The following is a 20,275-nucleotide window of genomic DNA, read 5'->3' as shown; positions in this document are numbered from 1 at the left end:
TGCCTGACGTCGGAACATTATGAAGCCGGTCTGTAATGTGGCCTGTATTCTGTGGGAACTAAATTTTATACTTCATGAAGCGGATTAGCATTGCGCTGCATCGTTCCAAAGGCCATTTCCATTTAGATGCGCGTTTTTTTTTCTGCCGCGAAGATAAATATGACATGCGTCATAATTTCCCCGAAGTAAATATTACAAATAATGAAATACTTAGGATGCAGGCTGAGAAATGACGGTAATGTTTTCCATTTGTATGGTAAGTGGAAGGCCACGTAGCCTATCATGTAACGAACTGAGTGTTTAATCTCCCTCCTGGCAGATAGAGGGCGGAAAAGAATCGTGGGGTAAAAATCGAGGGCCTACAGCGACTTGAGTCGATATATTTTTCAGGCTTGGGGGGTTGGAATAAACACCAGGAGGCCGGTAATAGGTGTCAGTCTTGCCTCTCGGAGGTACGCTCTGGACATCGGAGTTATAAGACTGCAATTGTCTCCTAAAAAACAAACACTTACAGATAACTGGCGGCTCCACAGAAAGCTAAATACTTTGCAAATATTTAGATAGGGCCTCCGTATTTTCCCGTCGTTAAAGGGGAAGGCAGAGAAAGTATGTCAAACTCCCGGTTGTGTCACCACCTAGCCCGTCCACCGTGAGTCACTGCTAATCAGAGTGTTTTGGTTTCCTTTAGTTAGCACGGGGGGGACCAGTTAATCACAACGACTCAAATTACTGGTTTTCTTCACTGGTGTTTTACTTCCACATCCAAGTTTGTCAGTGTTGCTCCGACTTGCCCCATGACTCGATTACCTTGCATCCTCAGAGGTTTGCAGGTGGTCCAGGGGTGACCTCTCTGCTTCACTCTGGGTAACAAACTATTTGGCCGTCCAGCCTGGCGTTGCTGGTCCCCGACCGTGAACACTGAAATCCCCACCCACTAGACTGGCAATAGGAGCCACTCTCCGTGCCCCAGGTGACCAGCGAGGCAGTCTGCCTCTCGCGGTCCTCCTCGAGGCAGAGGGCCGCGTGCTCGACCAGGGCGTGTTAATCTCGCGCAAGGTGCCGTTGTGCCTTCATTTAAGTTGCAGTCGTGAGGCTCCAGACGATGGACACTGCTAGCATTTTGATTAAGGATTTTATACATGAAGAAATTTTCATTATCTTAGTTCCTGGCAGCCTCCCAGGGTTGGTTGGAGTCCTGACCCCCCAGCGGTGTCTCCCAGCATCAGGATGAATGCTCGTGTTAGAGTGTGACCTGTACCATTTCCCCTGTTACATGGGCAATTAATGAGGCCTTTTACTCCTGGGAAGCGCTAGTCCCTTCATCGCAGTAATAAAGCCTTGTACATAGGTAACCAGATTTTGCTCAACCCCCTGCCCCCCCCCCCCCCACACACACACTTCCATTCCCTCAAGAAGCCTGATAGATTTGAAACAGCATCCTCTGCGATTAGCGTTGGTGATTGGTTTCGGGCCCTCAAAAAAAAAAAGAAAAGAAAAAAAGCATGGCACCCGGAAGTGATAAAAACAGGAAGGGTGGGGGGGAGAGGGGAGGGGGGCATGTTTAATTCAGCCAGGCTCTTTCAACCTTCATTTTAGTAGGATATTGCAATGGTATGATAATTACATGCTAATCTGCACGGCGTTACTAACGGAAACAGTCACCTTCTGTAATTATGAAAGTACGGATTCTTCTCTTTATGTTCATGCTTATGCACAAAAAAAAAAAAAACAGACAAAAACATTATCCGCAAAGGAGAAGGGTTCATCATCTGTCATTTTCGGGAAGTCAAGCCCCCTAGTGGAGCTGAGGTGAACTGTCATTCTTTTTTTCCCGCGGAGAGCGTGTTACGCCTGGCTTATCATGTTAACGTCACAGGGAAGGCATGTACTAAAGCTGAGCGTGTCACGAGCGCTCGTTTGAACGCGGCCTGCCCTTTAAGCAGGGCCGTTTCCTCGCTGACGCCACCCGGCACACGGGAGAGGCCATTGCTAACTGTCTATTTTTATGCAACGGCCTCTCGACCAAGAAATAAAGAAAATGGATTTGACAAGCTGTTCTCGGCACAGAAGAACACTGATTTTTTTTTTATATGTTACACGCTGTGGTGCGTCGATCCTCTCCAGTCCAGAGTGGCTGGTGTCAGTTACCGGCACAGCACGGGTGGGGGGTGGGGGGGGGGATCTTTTTCCCTTGAATGTTTCTAAAACCCCTTTTCTTTCACTTATGCCCTTCGAACATCCGCACACCTTGATTTTCCCATTGAGATAATTCTCGCACCCTCTTCTAACCTCCCTGCATTATATTCTTATCCCCCCCCCCCAATGTAATTTCTTGTTATCGTCCTCCCTTTAAGGAAATTATCCTTGTTGTCAATGCCCACTGTGTCGCCCCCCCCCCCCCCCCCCCGCCTCTCTGATTCTCTTTCATAAACAAGAGGGATGGGCAGGCCTGGTGGTTGAACCCAGATAACTAACCCACCCCCCCCCACACACACACTTGCCCCCCACCATTTTCCCACCAAAGTGGAAATCCTCTCCTGGAGTGGCACAGAGAGCCACTTGTGTGCCGGTGATGTCATAGCCATGAGCTGCTTCTGTCCCACAAAGGCTAAGGTATCACTAGGGGCAAACACAATGCCTATTCAGCTGGCTTGCTTTACTTCTCAGGTCTTTGGAACAGTGTTTCCGTTTGTTTCGGAGCTATGAAGCCGGAGAAGCTAAACAGACAAAACCTTTATCTCGTGAGGGCTTTTCTGTTACCTCCTTCCCCTCCTCTATAATCCTTTTCCATTAGCGTCTCGCCAGTGCACCTAAGAGAGGCAGGGATGCCACGCTCGCCGAGAGGCGCTGCCCTCATCGGGGGGGGGGGGGGGGGCACGCACGCGGAGAAGCCCGGCCGATGGGTCCGGCGGTAGCCTCCGTCTTTTAGCTGCGACGCCGGGCCAGACCGTACAGCACAGTGGGGGTTCAGCGCTACATTCAGGCCCAGGTGGACATTTACAGAACTGAGGGTTTATACGAATCCCCCCGTCCCCCCCCCCCCCCACCACAACTCCCCCGCACCGCCCCCTGCCCTCCCACCACCACCAAAACTCGAGCCCTTAAGCAAGAAATACATCACAAGCATATGAGCAAATAGTAACGGTGTTAACCTATCACGCGGCTGGCTATGAGAATCCCTCCGCCTTTTTCCGTCAACAATATGAAAGCGAAGCAGCCAATGGCATAGCCACGTCAAGCACACTATTTGTGTGTGCGTGTGCGCACGGGCGCGTGTGTATGTGTGCTGTGTGTGTGTGTGAGAGAGACTCCATGTGTATGATTCATTCCAGAGCAGTTTTAGTCCTCATAAAATATTCATTTTGGTTGTGCTGGGCCCTGTAATTGCCATCTCTCAGCCTGAATTATTTATACCTCGCAGAGACTGACAAAGCTTTGCCATACGGCTCCAGATGAATCAGAAACAAGACTCTGAGCTTCGAGCTGCATTATATTTTCACAGAATATGGCTCCGGCGTCATTGCTCAGCTGCCTTGTCTCTAAAACCTGGCCTCTCTTAATTTGTCGTTTTTTTTCTACCCCACCCCCCCACCCCCCCTTTCTTGGCCGTACCCTTAGCCTCCTTAACTGTCACCCCTTAATGTGAAGTGCTGACCCCCAGCCCACACTGGCGCTGGCGTTATGGACCACTCTGCGGTCCAGACCGCTGATGTGACCCCAGCCCACTCAGATCCGCACGTCTGGTGACTGTCCAGTTGGGGGCCATAGTTTCAGGGCATGTATTATACATTAGAAATGATATGATGCAAATAGCTCTGAAAAACTCTGTAATGCTCACACACTCCCCCACCACACACACACACACACACTCCCCCACCACACACACACACACACACACACAGTTTAGCCCCCTACACAAACATAAGCCACATAAACACACACTTTTTTCTATAGTCCAGTACAACCCCCCCCCCCCCCCACACACACAGGGCCACAGATACTCACTCACTGTCCCTCAAGCCCAAAGACAGACACACACACACACACACACACATACACACACAGGACCCTCTATTCTGCCCCCAGCCAGTATGACACCCCCCCCCCCCACCTCGTGTTCCCATCTAAGGGGGGGGCATAGCAGCGATCAGTCTGGATCAAGTAGCCTGTCAGAAAACACATGCCCACGTAGCCACACACATGCACACACACACACACACACACACACACACAAAGGACTCCGTCTCACCCCCGGTGAACAGACAGCATATGGTTCAGCTTGAATGCTCTGAGGTGCTGGGGGAGGGGGGTGTGTATGGTCGTCTTTGTGGGCCGTGCCGCCTCGCCGGGCACCCCACGCTCGCCGGCCCTAAATGCGTGCATTCATGCCGGCCGGGCCGGGGGTGGAGGGGAGGGGGGGTTGGGGGCACTCTGTGCCGCATCCCGCGCCGCTAGCAAGGTGACGACTGGCATTTCCGCGTGCTCTGCCGGCATAGCTACACATTTCACCGCGTTAAATAAACCAGCTGTCCTTTCGGGGGGGGGGTCCACAGAGCAAAGTGAGAAAATATTAATGTGGGCGTCAACCCATCTTTGTTTTTCTGTTTACCCAGCGCCGCCTTGCAAGCCGGGGCGTGTTTCATGCGTGAACCAGTGGGGTTAGTGGTTACGAACGGCATTGCCGATGACAGTGGCCATTATTTGTACCAGTGTGTCAAGACATTGGGTTGAGCTACGGCAAACAGATGGAAGTTTGTGTGCGTGTTTGTGTGTATATTCCTTAGAAAAGCATAAACAGTAGCAGCTGCAAAGCATCAGCTTCTCAAATTAACAATTAAATATGTCATAATTAGCATTAGTGAAAATGTCGGTGTCTTTAAGATACGTCTGAAATAAAACCCGCGACCACAGAAGAGGCCCGGAGCCTCGCCGTAAGGTCAGAAGCTGCCTCCCCCTAACCTAATAAGACCTAATATATCATTAGGCAGAGATGTCTCGAACCGCAGCCCGCGCGCCGTGTCCAGGTTACGCCGACGGTTTTATGAATCTCGGGAGACGATTAAATTATGTACTTAAATGCATAAGTTACGGACGTGAGGCCCGGTGAATGTGGCGGTCCGGACTCTCCACATAATGTTTCACTGATGCAAAAACGTGGCGGAATGAGGAAATATGGACCTGGTGGACAGAGCGCCGGTGTGGCTGGCTGTAACCTTCACTCAGACAGCCGGGGGGGGGGTTAAGCACGGGCGGGGGCCACCCCTTCTGCCCAGGTAGCTTAACCGGTATCACTCCTGGGGAAACACTCAGCTCTATGGTAAAAAGTTTCTGGGAAAAAAAAACACAAGCCTGTCGTTAAGGATCGGCATTAAGTGTGCATTCTTACATAACACTCCTGAAAATCCGGCCCGAGCATGCCTGTTACCCCCTAATTCACCCCCCCCCCCTCCATGTTCGTAGTGCGAATCCCTTAGCTGTTACTCTCCTGGCCAGTCCTGGCATTAAAGTTTTATTTTCACACGTGGACGTTAACGCGCCAGTGTCTGCTGCTAAAAACGATGCACCCAGAACCTTGGGGTGAAAGCAGAGCCAGAGCTGAGGAGAGGATTTATGACCCTGCCCCCCCCCAACACCCCCCCACCTCCCGAGTCTGTGGGCACATCCCTCTTGTGTTTGTTGACATGTAGGAATAATAAAGTTAAAGCCCCCCCCCCCAAACACATGTGCCCCCCTTTCCCCATTAGTCTGCATTACCTGCATTAGAACTAATAATTGCCACTCAGAGCTCTGCTCACATTAATCATTTATAATATTTTAATACGTTTTTAATCAGGATCTGGGAGGAAACCAGGCTGGTTTGAAGGAGCAGCCTGACTTCATGTGTTCTGAGCCCCGTCTCTGATCTGGCTCGAAATCTGATTTTTCTTATAATTAATCATTAAAAAAAAGAAAAAAAAGATGACCTTTCCTAATTAAAGCAGGCTAGTGAGAGAGAGGAGCGATTCAGCAACATCTGGGATTTTCAGACGAGGGGAAGGAGGCATAGGGGGGAAAAATGAAAGACAGGCCTTTCAAGGCGAGAGTTATAAGGGCGGCTGCCATGTGGGCTTTGTCACTCAGCGAGCCACCGGGCTGCGGCCGGCGAGGACAGGAAACGGGGGTCCCCCTGGCTGGATGGAGCGGGGGGGGGCAGCCACAGTGCTGGGGGCGGGAGGCTACGTTTAGGAACGGTGCGTTTCAGCAGCCTGTAAACAGAGGCATGGCGTAATCTCTCTACCACCTGTAAAAGATGCCACCCCCCCCCCAAAAAAAAAAAAAATCCGGCAACAAGTCCGTCTTTCCTCCTGTTTTCTTTTTCTGAGTTACGATGCCGTGGACGCGGGAGCTGGGTCCGCAGAGCAAGGGGAAGATAAAGTGGGTTTAATGAGGCCCGAAACCCAAACACAAAAAAACAGAGTGATTGACGGGGGTGGGGGGGTGGGGGGGATAATGTCAATGCGCTGTTGCCCGTTAGAAAAGGAGGGGACTGAAAGGGGGAGCGACAGAGGGTCTATGAAAAGCAAGCCCGCGTGGTGTAAGTCGACCCCTTCACTGCTTGGCTCCCACCGTCTGCTACACTCCAGCGTTTTTAGCGTTCAGCTTTCGAACCGAAATATGGAGCACAGGTCCCCGCCAGACATAGCTTTGTCTCTTTCCAGTCTGTTCTTTGCAGCCAGAAGCATTTTTTTTCCCATTTCTAATGTTTTTAAAAAATATTTATGGCTGTGATTTAAAGCTACGCTTTCCAAACACCAGAATAAACACGTCTATCTGCGGGTTACGAAAAAGTGGTCTTAGGCCGTTAGAAGAGTGAGCTTCTGTGCGAGGGTGGGGGCTGGGGGGGGGCTTCACAGGCCAGTTCCTTCTTTGTTCAGTCATATTGGATCTTCCTGCTTCGCCGTTAATAGGAACGACGGGCAGTGTCAGGTATCGCGGCATCTGTAAGCGGCCCTTGACAGCCAATGCGGAAAAATTGCAAGGAGAAGTGAAAAAAATAATACAAGAATAGCCTGATAAGGTGAAATGGAACGATCTGCAGAGGCTTGAGACTGGGAGGGGTTAAATTTCGAAAGCTAATAATGTCCGATAGCGAGGTATTTGTCAGGAGATAAAGCAGTGATAGAATCTGAGAAGTCGGTCCCCCGATGATTGTAGGGCAAATATTGTTAATGCAGTGTGGTAACTACTGCGGAAGGTGCCGGAACGCCGGCCGCGGTCCACGAACCACGTGGCACTGACCTCACCGTCAGGTGCATGTTACAATCCACGGATGTTCCATTTTACATGTGTTTGTGTCTTTGAGTGTGGACTATGTTTATATTACATTGTGAGGACCAAAGGCCAAAAATTTTTACATTGTGGGGACAATTTTTCAGGTCCCCACAATGATCTGTAAATGCAATCAAAAACTACAGTCTCATATTTTGTTTTGATACTTATGGTTAAGGTTAGGGCAGGGTAGACGTTAAGGTTGTCATGCTGGGATTAGAGTTTTCCCCATAGAAATGAATGGAGAGTCCCCACAAAGTGTGTGTGTGCGTGTGTGTGTGAGGTTGCCCCCGTGTGAGAGTGAAACAGGGAGAACGGACGCTTGACAAAGGGCCATCTGGTTCCTGCTGTAAAACCGGCTGCCCCGTCCGAGGGCCCCTCCGCCGTGATGTCATGAGCCCACCTGAGAGTTCCATAACATAAAACGTACAAGAATTTAATAAGCCCGGTGTTAAAGCAATTTGTCATGCCATATTTGAAGAATAAATCAGTCTAATGGAGAGCTGTTTTTTATGTTTTTTGAACCACCATCCCACGCCGGCCCTTAAGGAGGCGGTAGCGAGCCCTTATACGCAGGGCAGCACGGCGACTAAGGCGGAACACTGACATTCGGACCCCAGCATTTTGGGAATCCGATATGTATTGACCTGTGTACTATCACAGCGCAGAGATCCGGTGTCAGCAAAATGTAGCCGTGTAGGAAATGCTCATTACTGGTTTTCCGAGAGAAGCACATTGTCTAGCAGGCGGAGGGACCCGATCGGCTGGGGCTGCTGGGTAATCAATAATCACAGCGACTGATGGCCTGACTCCAGAGCGGCACAGCTGTGGCCAGGGCTCCCAGTGCCGGTAATTAGTGCCGTGCTGGTATGGGCCGGTTCTCCTCTCTTCACGCTGGATTTTTACCTGCCTCGCCTTCCCCCTCCGACCCCTACTCTTATCGCAGCATCTGCACATCCCACCTTCCGGTTTTGTGTAAATTCAGACACAAGTGTGGAAAACAACACTGGATACCACCCCCCCCCCCTCCCAGGCTGAAAGTTGGAACACTCCACTGCAGAAATGGACCGTTCCATATTTTTTAACTTTTTTTTTTTTTTTTTTTTTAATGCTGCCTGGTCCTAAAAAAACTTGCCTCCCCGGCAAAGTCAGCAGAAGGTCCCATCTCAGTATCCTTCAGCGCGATGGGACGAGTTCGCCGCAGCGAATCAGACGCGCCGGCCCGTCCGTAACGGACGCAGGATTGTCACGACTTATTACCGCGAGGTCACTGCGCGTTCATGCCAACCTCAGGGCCTGGCCTGGTGTTTAGAATAATTGGGACGTACTGGGACTTTCACGCCTCTGCATTAAATGAGGTAAAAAAAGGGGGGGGGGGGGGGGGGAGAGGGGGGTCAAGATCCATAGGGGGCGCTGTAGCACCAATTACGATGGCCACTGTCTCTGTGCAGCACTCTCCATGCTGTCACCCGTTTCATTGTTCTCTGTTCTCCCTGCGGACGAAGGACCCTCTGATACCAGCTCGAGACTCTGGAAAAGAGACCCCCACCTGACCCCAAAGTGCCCCCCCCCCCTTCCTCTGTCACCCAGGGACCGTGGAGCCCGTCTATGAGCTCCCTCTAAAAAGGCAGCCTTTTTTTAACGCAACCGGAGGGGAGGGAATCATTATTACACGATTAGCGGCGGCGGCGGCTGGCTAAGGCTCGCGCAGCGAAGGCCGGCCCGTATTAATTACCCGCCCGTCGGTCGGCAGGGTAATTTCTTTGGCGATTTGTCGACTGGTGAGTCACGGGCGGGGCGATGAAGGCTGATAAGTTCCCCCATGTTGCCGGGGGGGACATTGGGAGCGAGGCGACACAGCGAATTAGACGCTCGCTCTCAGCCCCTCTGCCTGACAAACCAGATTTCCCCTTGTAATTGATAACTGCCTCGGCCAATTATTTTGCACATTACAATACACAGAGGCCCCCTTTTCCCCCCCCTTGATTCTGCACCTCTGTAATTAGCTATGCTAATATCCCCCTTTATTGGCCCTAATATTGTTCAACACCTTTCGCCATTCCGGAAAGCCACCAGAGCCCACTGGTCTGTCAGAAGCGCTGATTATTGAGAAGGATAGCTTTAATCAAACATAATTGCAGTTAATTTTTCTCTCTTGCACTCCTCCGCCGACGTCTAATGCCGCGGACTCCTTGATATTCCATTAAATTACAATTAAACGCCGTTCTTTGTTTCTGATCATCCCGAACAACACCGCAAAGTTCCGTAGCCATTTAAATAAGGCAGAAAGAGAGGAGGAGGGTAGAAACAGCCGGCCTTCGGGTCATAATTGCTTCGCGACTCACAAAGGACCAATTTACACAATACCCAAGTAGAATTTAAACAGCTCCTAATGTAATGGATATTACACTGCTGCCTGGAAGTACAATTAAAATTATTTTCATCAGATAGCAGTGAGGCTCTGGTTCATCAGCCTCATAAATGTAAATATAAATGAACTAAACACTGAATCGACTTTAAATTAGGGGGTCCTTCCTTCCTTTCATCGCCCGCGTGCGGCTGCCTTTGTCCGCGCACGAACGCGAGGGGGGCTCAGTCACGTCCACCGTTGATGTGTGTGTGTGTGTCTGTGTGTGTGTGTGGGGGGGGGGGGGTTCGCTTGATGAGAGGACACTCACCGCTCCAGGATTTACTTAATCAGCCAGTTCGATGCATCATCCGGCCATCAGTGGACAGATTAGAGTTTGGGCAAAACACTCGGAAAGAAAAACCTACAAAACTAAATGTAAAAATGCCCCCCATCGCCATTAAGGTTTAGATGCTAATTGACTTCTGAGTGCCAGTAAGAAATACGCCGGACCCCCCCTCCCCCCCCCCAGAATTCTGTTAGCCCATTGTTAGCGCGTGGCTGTGTGTGTTCAAGTGCTGTGTGTGTGCGTGTGGGAGTGTGTATGTGTGTGTGTGAGAGAGAGAGCGCTTCAGGAGCACAGACCCTCTGCTCCACAGCCGGCGAGAGAGACGTGAGTAAATAAAGGCCATATTTCAGGCTTGATTTACTCCGGTACCTACTGTGAAAGATTATGACTCTTCAGGGAAATAAGAACAGGGTCAGAGAATTAGTGCACATAATGGTCATTTTGATAACAGGCCAGCGGACGGAACCAAACAACATACTGTACACAATTAAGCATAAAGTGCTAATGACAGGCTGGGAGTTTTATCGCCTCCTCCCCCCCCCCCCCCCCCCCTTCACCTGTATCTGACCCCTTCTTCCGCCACCCCCAGCCCTGCACCAGATCTACATCCAGAACTATAAAACTGACTTTATTGATGCACAAGCTAAAGATTTTCTGACATGCAAAGAAAATAGTCCTTTTTCGGGCCCGGACCCTTCTCTCCAGAGCCATGGGCCCGGCCGGGTAGGGGGGCGGCGGCAAGGGGGGTCCGGACGGCCCCCTGTGCGAGGCGTATAAATGACCAGCAGAGCTGTGCGGGTGCTCTAGGTTAGCGGCTGCCATTTCACATTTTGATTAATGGCTGCCGGCCCGGGGTCCCTTTGGAGAACGGGTGGGGGGGGGGGGGGGGCGGCTTCCAGATAAGAAATAATAAAATAAAAATTTCCCCGTGTGCTGCGCCGTCATATGTGCCAACGGAGAATACATCTGTTAAATTAAGCAAACGTGATCTCAGGGCTAGAACAGTCAGAGTCATTATATAATGGCAATATGCAGAAGGACCTTCTTCTAAATGAATATTTTCACAGACAAGTACATGCATGTTCATAAAATATAGAGCTGAATATTTAAATTATGAGTGAGGTATATATTTAGTATTGTCAGCTATGGGTGTTATTGGGTGGACTGTAAAATCTATATTATAGGTGTACATTAAGCATTAAGGTAATATTAATTCCTTACATTGTGACCCCATTTACCTCTGTGTTTACCTTATCTTTGTGTCCTTGCGACAGGGCTACGTTTTAAAAATACGTGCCTTTTTCATTCGGGCACACGTAGGGCAGGTTGGCGTAGGACCCCGATATGTGAATGATGGAGCCTCGCAAACAGCCGGCACTACGCCTGGGACACGGCCCCACTCCGATCTCCCAGACCTGACATTTGTTCAGAAGATTAGCCGGCTTGTAATTTGCGGCGTAATTGCCCGGCTCTCGACGTCCCAGACACGGACGGCCTAATTGGCTGACAGGACGATAACTTTGCGACATGCTCTCACCTTGTTAGGTCCTCTTGCCGGTGACTCTTCCGGAGCATTCTGGCCACAGGTGTGCCTAATTTACCCCACTATTGAACACGTTAGCCTTAATTGCGGAGAGGCTGCTGGGAGAAGAAGGCGGGAGGAATATCAAGTGACTTCCTTTGCGCCGACGGCAGATGGGGTGTCTCTGGGTGTCTCTGGGTGTCGCGAGTGTCGCTGCAGGTGATGGGACTCTGGGGTGAGGGTTACCATCGTCTTTAACAGCCAGGGAGAATCCACCGTTTGGCAAGTCAGGGGCGACTTTCGTGGACGGACAGGAGGCATTGTGGACAAGTACAGGGCACATTAAGAGAAGTCTGAGGACGGACTGTTGGGATATTTCTGAAATGTGCTATTCTGGTGAACAACAAATGAGGAAAATGACCCTAATTACCATGAACACATGTGACTGACTGTGTGGATCAGTACCCCCTTGACTCAAGGCCCTTGTCCTTTTCTCTCTCTCTCTCTCTCTTTCTCGCAGGTTCTTCCTGAAGTTCTTCCTCAAGTGCAATCAGAACTGTTTGAAGAATGCAGGAAACCCCCGAGACATGCGCAGATTCCAGGTAACCCCCACCAACGCAGTCCATGGGAACCCGGCCCGCTTCACCGAACCGACCCCACCCCGCAGACATGGACATATGGGCACGGGGTGCAGGCTCAAACCAGCAAGGAGGGGCTCGGGGAGGGAGGAGGGAAGGAGAAGTGAGAGAGGTCATTTTCGAGGTGCCCAGCATTGACAATGCCACACACATATATATATAAACACGGAGCTCCTTGAGAACAACAGAGGCCGGTGTTCATTTTTCATGCGTCCAGCCTGCTAGTGCCATTGCTGATATTGATCCATGCTCCAGAGACCAGGAGGTCAAACCCAGCAGTGAGTGGAAGTGTCCTCCTTGTCTTGCTGACGGCTGAAAGGAGCATCCGTCAGTGGCGAGTGACCTGGGTTGACGATGGAGACAACCAGCCACTGGGAGGAGCAGACTGCCCCCCTCCCCCCCATACTGCCGTTTCTCACCTCCCCCCCCCCTCCACCAAAGGTTTAACTGGACTTAACGGCGTGTCAGGGCCCTCGGCGCCATGCCCAGCCACCTGTGCTCCACCCCCCCAGAACCTCACCAAGGTTCCGCTGATACTTAAGGCTGGCTTTCCCCCCCCCCCCCCACCTTCATCTGCAGCTGAATCTTCAACATGCAGCCCCCCACTCATATACCTTTAACCCTTCCCTCAAGGATTACCCCACCCCCCGTTCTTTTTTATTTTATCTGTCTTGTTTGTTTTTAAATAGCCGCTTGTTGCAGTTGAGGGCTGGACCTATTTAATCGTTTGGTTCCAAACAACGGCAACAACACGCAAACAATCTCACTATTGTAACCACAGCAGGGACAGTATTGGATTTTTTTTTTTTTAAATGCCAGCAATGAACGACAACAAGATGAAGAAGAGGAGGTGGACGACAAGCAGAGATCCTTTTCTCTTTGTGTGTCTGGCGTATCTCCCATTGCGGAGTCGCTGGAGTGGCCCGTTCGGCTGCGGAGGGTGTGTGTTTTACTCGTTGTGTTTTCCGCCTCTCACCCCAAAGCGTTGCGGCGCCCGGCAGGGTGTCTATCCATCATGCGTTCTATGGCCCGCTTCTGAACCTGGACTCAAGAAAGAAGCCCTTTCAGTCCAAAAAAAAAAAAAAAAAAACGACAAAAAGAGTACAGAATTCCATTGACACGCTGAGCTCGATCAGCACCGAAACCGACCTGAGAGGAGTTTCGTTTCACTCCGGCCTGAAAACACTTCCGCCATTCATAAGTAGCCCTCCATTCACATGCAAAAGCCTCATTATCAGACATTTAATGCGGCTGCAAAATTGACCAGGGGGATTGTTTACTAAATAGAAAACGGGCGGTCCGCTGGCACACGGCTCTGTCGGAAAAAGCCGGACCGCCTCCTCTCCAATGCCGCCTCTGAAGCCTAATTAGACGGCGCAGCCGATCGACATATCGATGGATATGGTGGCCGTTAGCGGGGAGGAACCCGAACATGATGCCGTAAACTCCACAAACGGCGGGGGCCGCTCTCCATCTAATGAGGCTCGTTCGTTAGCGCTGCCGTCGGCTGTAATTGTTGCGGGGTTAAGCATTTTGAATGTCATAATCGTTCGAGTGGGGAAGCCTAGCTGAATAGCTAGTTGCTTAGGGGTTTAGACAACAAATCAAAATGAACGAAAAAGAGAGAGAATTCAAGACATAAGTATACATTGTGTCTACTTAGGCCTGCGAGAGAAACTCTTCAACTGGACCATTGCTCACTATGACAACACAGGAAGTTAAGACATTGGAATGTTTGTTTTATTTTGCTTTTTTAAAATGAATTTCATTTGCTTTCAGACTTAGACAAGTTTATCTTTCTTTGTCAATGGCTCCCCTCCCCCCACCCCAGCCCTCTCTGTTTCAGTGACTGACTCTGTTATAGTATTTAAAGCTGAGAAAACAGCACCGATTCCGAACGCCATTTTCCCGCACTACTCAAGGTGCAATAATAGGCTCCTTCAGTTTAAAATAATACATTGTTTTAATAACGTGAAACATGTGGGCACATTCACTCGGACAGGCTTAGGTCAGAAAAAAAAAAGACGAGACATGTTTTCCATGCTGGAAAATAAACATCTGCGTGGAGGGGCCAGGTATATATGCTCCAGTTATGAATTCCGTTCGGGGATTTTGTCCCTTGCTCCGATGGTGTAAAACAATCAGACGGTTCTCAGAATCGGATGAAAACCAGGAGGGGCAGCCAGGCTGGAGCGGAGAAGCAGAACCTGACCGTGTCCGACCCATGGCGGCCCGACAATTCAGGTTCCCTCACGCTCACGAGCCGTGTTTGGAACAAGCTGCCGTCTTGGGGTTTGGGGGATGCTGCCTTTGCATGAGCTGCTGTCGGCACCCGAGCGTTTCCCGCCGAAAAAGCATGGGCTGACGGGCTCCCCGTCTTTTCTCCCTTGCAGGTTGTTGTCTCGACAACAGTCAATGTGGACGGCCATGTCCTGGCCGTATCGGACAACATGTTCGTACACAACAACTCCAAGCACGGGAGAAGGGCTCGTCGTCTTGACCCTTCAGAAGGTACGGCCCCTCCTTATCTGGAGAATGGTAGGCACATTTTACATCTCCTTTAATTTGCAAACCTTCTTCCTCCCTTTTCCATTGATGCTCTTTCCCTCCCTTTCCCTTCGCTTCTCCCACACCTCCTCTGTAGGTGGTCTTCCTCCTTTCCTCTCTAGTTGCCAGTTACTCTGGTGGCCTCCTCACCCGTTTGCTTCCCCCTTCGAATTCGATCACCATCACCTCCTTTTCTCTCGTCTTTCATTGCAGACCGCTCGCTCCTTCAACATCTTCAACTTTCAGTTGCTGTCCGCTTCTTCATTCTTCATGCCGCCGATATTGTCGCCGATGTTGTTGTTTATCGCCATTTTTTAAACATTTGGAAACAGACACCTGGAGTTTGCAGGAAAAAACACTTTTTTATATATGTATAATCTATTATCTGTTATTATCTGTGTGATTCTCGCTGTCTGACATGCATGGAAGCCAAAAGAAAAGAAAACATAAAAAAAAAACATGATCTAACTTCAAAAATATGTGCCGGGGGTCAGTTTCCTGTTGCTGGGTCCCACTACTCATAGGAAAGATTGCGGGGGGGGGGGGGTGATTCTATGGGAAAAACAGCACCTCCAACCGATTCCATATGATTGACCGATTGCCTGATCTGAAAAATAATGGAAAAATGCTCATGGAGGAGACAAAATTTTTTTTAAATGGGATGCGAGGACTCTGGGAAATTCAAATGTAAAGACCCGCCCCCTCCCCTAACATTTGCCTTCTTCAGCTTCTGGACTGCTTTCAGTTTAAAGGTTATGGAAAAATGGAGTTTGCCAGGCTGAATTAGTTATCTATGCCGTAATGTGACAGCCAGAACAGGGGTTGAACACCGATTATGTTTAAAACAACAACCCAAATCCCCTCGTCCTGCGCCTGTCAGGGATTAATTACGGCACGACCAAGGCAGGACTAAGGTGTAACGTCACCCCAGAAAAAAAAATTTAAATGAACGCAAAGACAAATGATGGTTTTTAAGTACGAGGGGAAGCAAATTTATTTGTTTTTTTCTCTCCCCCCCCCACTTATTAATGATTACACTGCTGAACAAAAATATGATAATTAAAGGTTGCTCGGAGCATTTAAATCATTATGTCGTGTGACGTATTGTTTACTCCACCGCGGCGATGGTGGCTAGACGGTAGGTGTGTCGAGCTTAGCAACGGGCTTTAATGAGGAGAGCAATTAGGGCAGGTCAGGCTTTCCTCTCCTGATGTCTGTAGCCTCTTGGGAGTTTTGGGAGTGTTCCACACAGAGGTCCTTGCCCCCCACCCCCCCTACCTCTCCAAACACTCCCCACCCGTCATAGGATCGTCGCATCTTCCAAAGCACAGACACCCTGCCACAACCGTGTTTTATTGCCAAATCATTCACATTTTGCCTGGGAATCGCTTCACGAGGTCCCCACGTTGACTGTCTCCATCGAATAAGAAAGAAGGATTTACGGGCAAATTACACCAGTTGGGGGGCAGCCTCTGCATACGCGGCTACATGCTCTACAAACACCCGCATGCATGCTCACCTCCCCAGCATCCTGTTAACGTCATTACGGTGTGATTAACACTGTTCATTGCTGTTCTTTTTTTTTTTTTTTTTTTTTAAGAAATGCAGTAGTGGAAGAATGGAAGCATCAGCCAAATATTTTAAAAAAACATACACTCTAAAGGGAGAAGCATTTAGACAGGACTTTTTTCCCCCTCATGAGCAGGATTTACAGTAATAGATGTTAATCCCATCCATGTTCACCATGAAGGCCTGACCCTAGGTGCAGAGATAGTATGCTTCAGATTAGCAACACATTCTTTGCCCCCCCTCCCCAAACCCTCTCCCCATGAGACGATACGCATGTGAGGACCGTGTCTGTCTCTTTTTACCTTCCTGCGAGCTTCTCCTGGTCGCTCACTTCAAAGCCGCTTTCAGTTAGCGTCACCTAGTGTCACAGGGGTGACCCTGTTTGATGGCACGGTAGCTGGTAGCCTTTGCGCTGTCCGAGTGTCCTGCAAACCCCACCACGGGTGGACCCGAGCACAGAGATACACACGGAGACACGGGCGGGGCGCAGAAGTGGCGCGACTCGCTCCCGCAAACCCGACGCGGAATCGCACATGTGTAACGAAACGCGCATGAAGCCCGCTTACACACACGGCCGGCAACGCTTATACACAAATGCATGCGGAACTGCCTATAAATAAAACACACAGAGACACGCAATTGGTATGAGAGATAACCACACGCACACACACATGGTTCACGGACGACCCCGGCCTCACCCCGTGCGTGAGCACTCGCCGCTACGCAGCCCTGTGTGGAAGCGCTCACAGCGCTGGGCCCATTTGCATGCCAAGTGTCTGTAATGCTGTTAGGTTCATGCAATAAAGACAACTGAATGCAGGCTGCAGGGGTTTAGCCAGTTAAAGGGAACAGATGGCTCTAGGAGAGGTAGAAGGTATAATCCCGTCAGCTGAAGCATCGGCAGCCATCTGGCCGTCCCCGAGCACAATTACAAGACATTTTAGCAGGCAGAACAAAGGAGACTTCAGCCAGGCAAGATGAGACCTGTTTGAGTGCTGAGCTGTTGTCGGCGGACTGGAGGGCCACTAGCGCCCAGCACTGGTTATTGCGTGCGACCGCGCTCTGCCGACGTAAATAATACACAGGGGTGGCCCTGTAGCAGAGGTTGGGGGGCGAAGGGTGCTTAAAAGTCCGCCGGCATCCCCCGGCCACTTTAACGGCGTCCATCCGCAGCACAAAAGGTTGGCCAGACAAAGCCACGGATTTGCCACGCCGTGACGGACGGCACCTACATGGACCAGATCTCCAGCATAGTAATGGGCTCTGAATCGTAAAAAAAAACAAAAAACAAAACAAAAAAAAACACGAGTGGGTCAGATAATGTGTGCGATTCTAATTCAGGGACCAAGATCGGTGACCCAAGACAACTTATTGTTAAAATGATCGTTAAATTTGCATATTTGTCGTAAGCTAACACTATGCGTTTCGTTTGCACTCCATAGACCCTCCATACATCTCAGCATGTTAATCTAAACAGAAAGAGCCACATGATTTGTTTTCTACTCCTTTTGCATCCCCTTACCGAAACGAGGCGGCCGCCTCCTCCGGGGCTTTCCCCCGCCTGTCGTCTCTGTCTGCCCATCCCTCTTCCATCAGCTGCTCAGGAGCACTGTGCACGTACGTCACAACACCAGCCCCCCTGGCCGCGTAATTCGGTTGGCCACGGTTCCCCGTTGAACACATGTCTCTCCCCCCCCCCCACACCCACGTACGCATGGAGATGTATGCAAATTTCAGGCAGAAGGGAGACGGCTCGAGTCACCGGAGGACTTGCCCTATGGGGGGAGCCGCTTCCGTGGAAGGTGGTGTAAATTCCGAGGCAACCTGCAGCAGGCTCTTGCCCCAGCTGTCAGCCACTCCCCCCACTGTGCCCCAACAACCCCCCTCAAACAGACCCCTCTCCCAAACACACATTTCCTCTCACCTACACAAAGTAAATTTGTTTACTGTAATTTTTGGTGAATTATTTGCTATAATTGGCAGGGCTGATGAAGGTCACCCCCTTTGAGGAGACATGTCTGTCTTTAGAGAGTTGATCCTTTTCAAATGCGCTGCCTGCAATTAAGAAAAGCAAATGTCACTCGCAAGCCTTAGAAATGAAAATTTGTATTAACTTATTAGCATGAAGTCAACAGCACTAGCTAAGGCCAGGCTCCCGGTGTTTGTGTTCGGGGCCTCAGAGGTGTGGGTTGGGGGGGGGGATTGAGTAGGGGGTTCGTGGGCGGGGGGTGCTGGGAGCGGAATGAACAAATATAACCTCCACTAGTCCAACATTACAGCAAACAAAGGAGGTCCGCTTGTCTGATGTGTTCTACACAACAATAGCTAATAGCGATTATTAGCGAGAACTTGGTTCCTGTGATGGATGGGCAGGGAACTGAAGGATTTCACCCAGAATTTCGTTATAGTGCTTTGCCAAAGGAACATCTGTATCGTTAACGATATTTCCCAATTTTACCACCTGTTAAATAAAGCTTTCTAATATTATATTCTTACTGATGTTTGGTGTCAGTAACGATTTAGCAATTTGTGTTGTTTTGTCCTCTGCCTGCGTTTCATCGCAGACATTACTGGACAATCAAAGTTGTGAAATGGAGCGAAATTGTATATTAAAGAGGAGTCAGAAAAAATCAGTGCAGAGTGAACTGATCCAAAGATACATTTAGTGGAATTATCTCAATTACGCTAAAAGCCTTTAAAGATAGAGAAACGCATGCATCTAAATTATTTAGTAGGCTGTGATGTCTCATCTGAAAGCAAGCTCCACATGGCTTTCCTGGGTCAACATCAACAAACGAGCCCACCCCCCCCCCTCTGAAATGTGGAGTGCAGTGAGGATCGGAGCCACGACAGCGGGGGTGTGTGCTTTGTGTAACGGGCTGTATCAAAGCGGGGACTAGGGCCGGTTCAGATGGGACTCACCGGTCCTCGGCGGGTCGCCTGCTGGTCCCTACCGGTCCTCTGACACAGAAATCACGTCAGTCAAGGTGCAGAAGTTGTTGCAGAGTGTGAGGGGACCAAAAAAATAAATAGAATTTAAAAAATCACCAAACCCAAATACCCGTTCGTCGGACTCAGCCAATCCCACTCTGTCTGTTCCCTCAACGGCCCTTTGATTGACTCTGCCTCGGTTGGGAAAGCGGTGCAGATAAATGGACATGCCACACGCATGTGCCGCTTAATCATTTGTAATCGCCATATTTGCCCCGACACACAATTTGCGGCACGGGGCCATTTTTCTCGCGCCGCCGCCACTCGGACCTCACGGTGCGGAGCGTTTAACGTTCCACCTTAACTACACGCTGTCCGCTGATGTATGTTTGTGTCTTCTTCATGCCTGGCGGAACAATCATTCATGCTTTTATTGTTCTTTGCATGGTTTGTCACTGGGTGGGGGGGGGGTTGAGGAAATCTGGGTCCTAAGTTCCCCCTTTTTCTGCCTTGTATAAGCAGCTACCCCCTGCATAAAAGCCATCAGCCCCAGCGAAGGATGGACCACGGGCGGAGCCACGGTCATCATCATCGGCGACAACTTCTTTGACGGCCTGCAAGTCGTGTTCGGGACGATGCTCGTCTGGAGTGAGGTATGATGCCCGGCTCACACTGGTGAATAAGAAACAGATCCGGTTAGACGGGCGAACCCGAGGGTTACCTTAGCATCTGGTCCTGAGCTAGGACCAGGAGGTCCCGCAATACAATCGAACAATTAGCGCTGAAATATTACGAGGAGGGGGAGAAAAAAAAACAGCACGGAGAGACATATGGAGGCAATTTTTGTGTGAACGATGCCCTCTGGCCTTTCCTGCAAAAAATCGAAAGCCAAGGATAAATTGCAGACATTTTCCCTAAAAACTGCAGGATACTAAGCCAGACCACACCGAGGGAGACTCGTTAGACTGCGGCCCTGATTTAGATGCATTCGGGTAATTAGGTTGAACCGGCAGGCTCCGGTGTTGTTGAGGGGGCTGACTCCCCCCTCCTCACTGATGGTCTGA

The 20,275-nt window shown here is 50.1% G+C and overlaps 1 protein-coding gene across 18 annotated transcripts in view; it reads left to right on the top strand.

The window, feature by feature from the left end:
- Nucleotides 1–20,275, top strand: part of ebf3a (EBF transcription factor 3a) — an 85,108-nt gene that overhangs the window by 41,080 nt on the left and 23,753 nt on the right. For 6 of the 18 annotated variants that reach the window (XM_023820504.2, XM_023820498.2, XM_023820485.2 and 3 more), the window contains exons 7-9: nt 12,047–12,128; nt 14,558–14,702; nt 19,731–19,864. In XM_023820504.2, coding sequence (XP_023676272.1) covers nt 12,047–12,128; nt 14,558–14,702; nt 19,731–19,864 — 361 coding nt within the window. The remainder of the gene's footprint in view (nt 1–12,046; nt 12,129–14,557; nt 14,703–19,730; nt 19,865–20,275) is intronic. The other 12 variants (XM_023820500.2, XM_023820493.2, XM_023820490.2 and 9 more) reach the window with 3 other exon arrangements.

This window comes from Paramormyrops kingsleyae, chromosome 20 (assembly GCF_048594095.1).
Source record: "Paramormyrops kingsleyae isolate MSU_618 chromosome 20, PKINGS_0.4, whole genome shotgun sequence".
In the NCBI taxonomy this organism is placed as follows: Eukaryota; Metazoa; Chordata; class Actinopteri; order Osteoglossiformes; family Mormyridae; genus Paramormyrops; species Paramormyrops kingsleyae.
The sequence above is the reverse complement of the archived record's forward strand: the minus strand, read 5'-3'. Positions and strand labels throughout refer to the sequence as shown.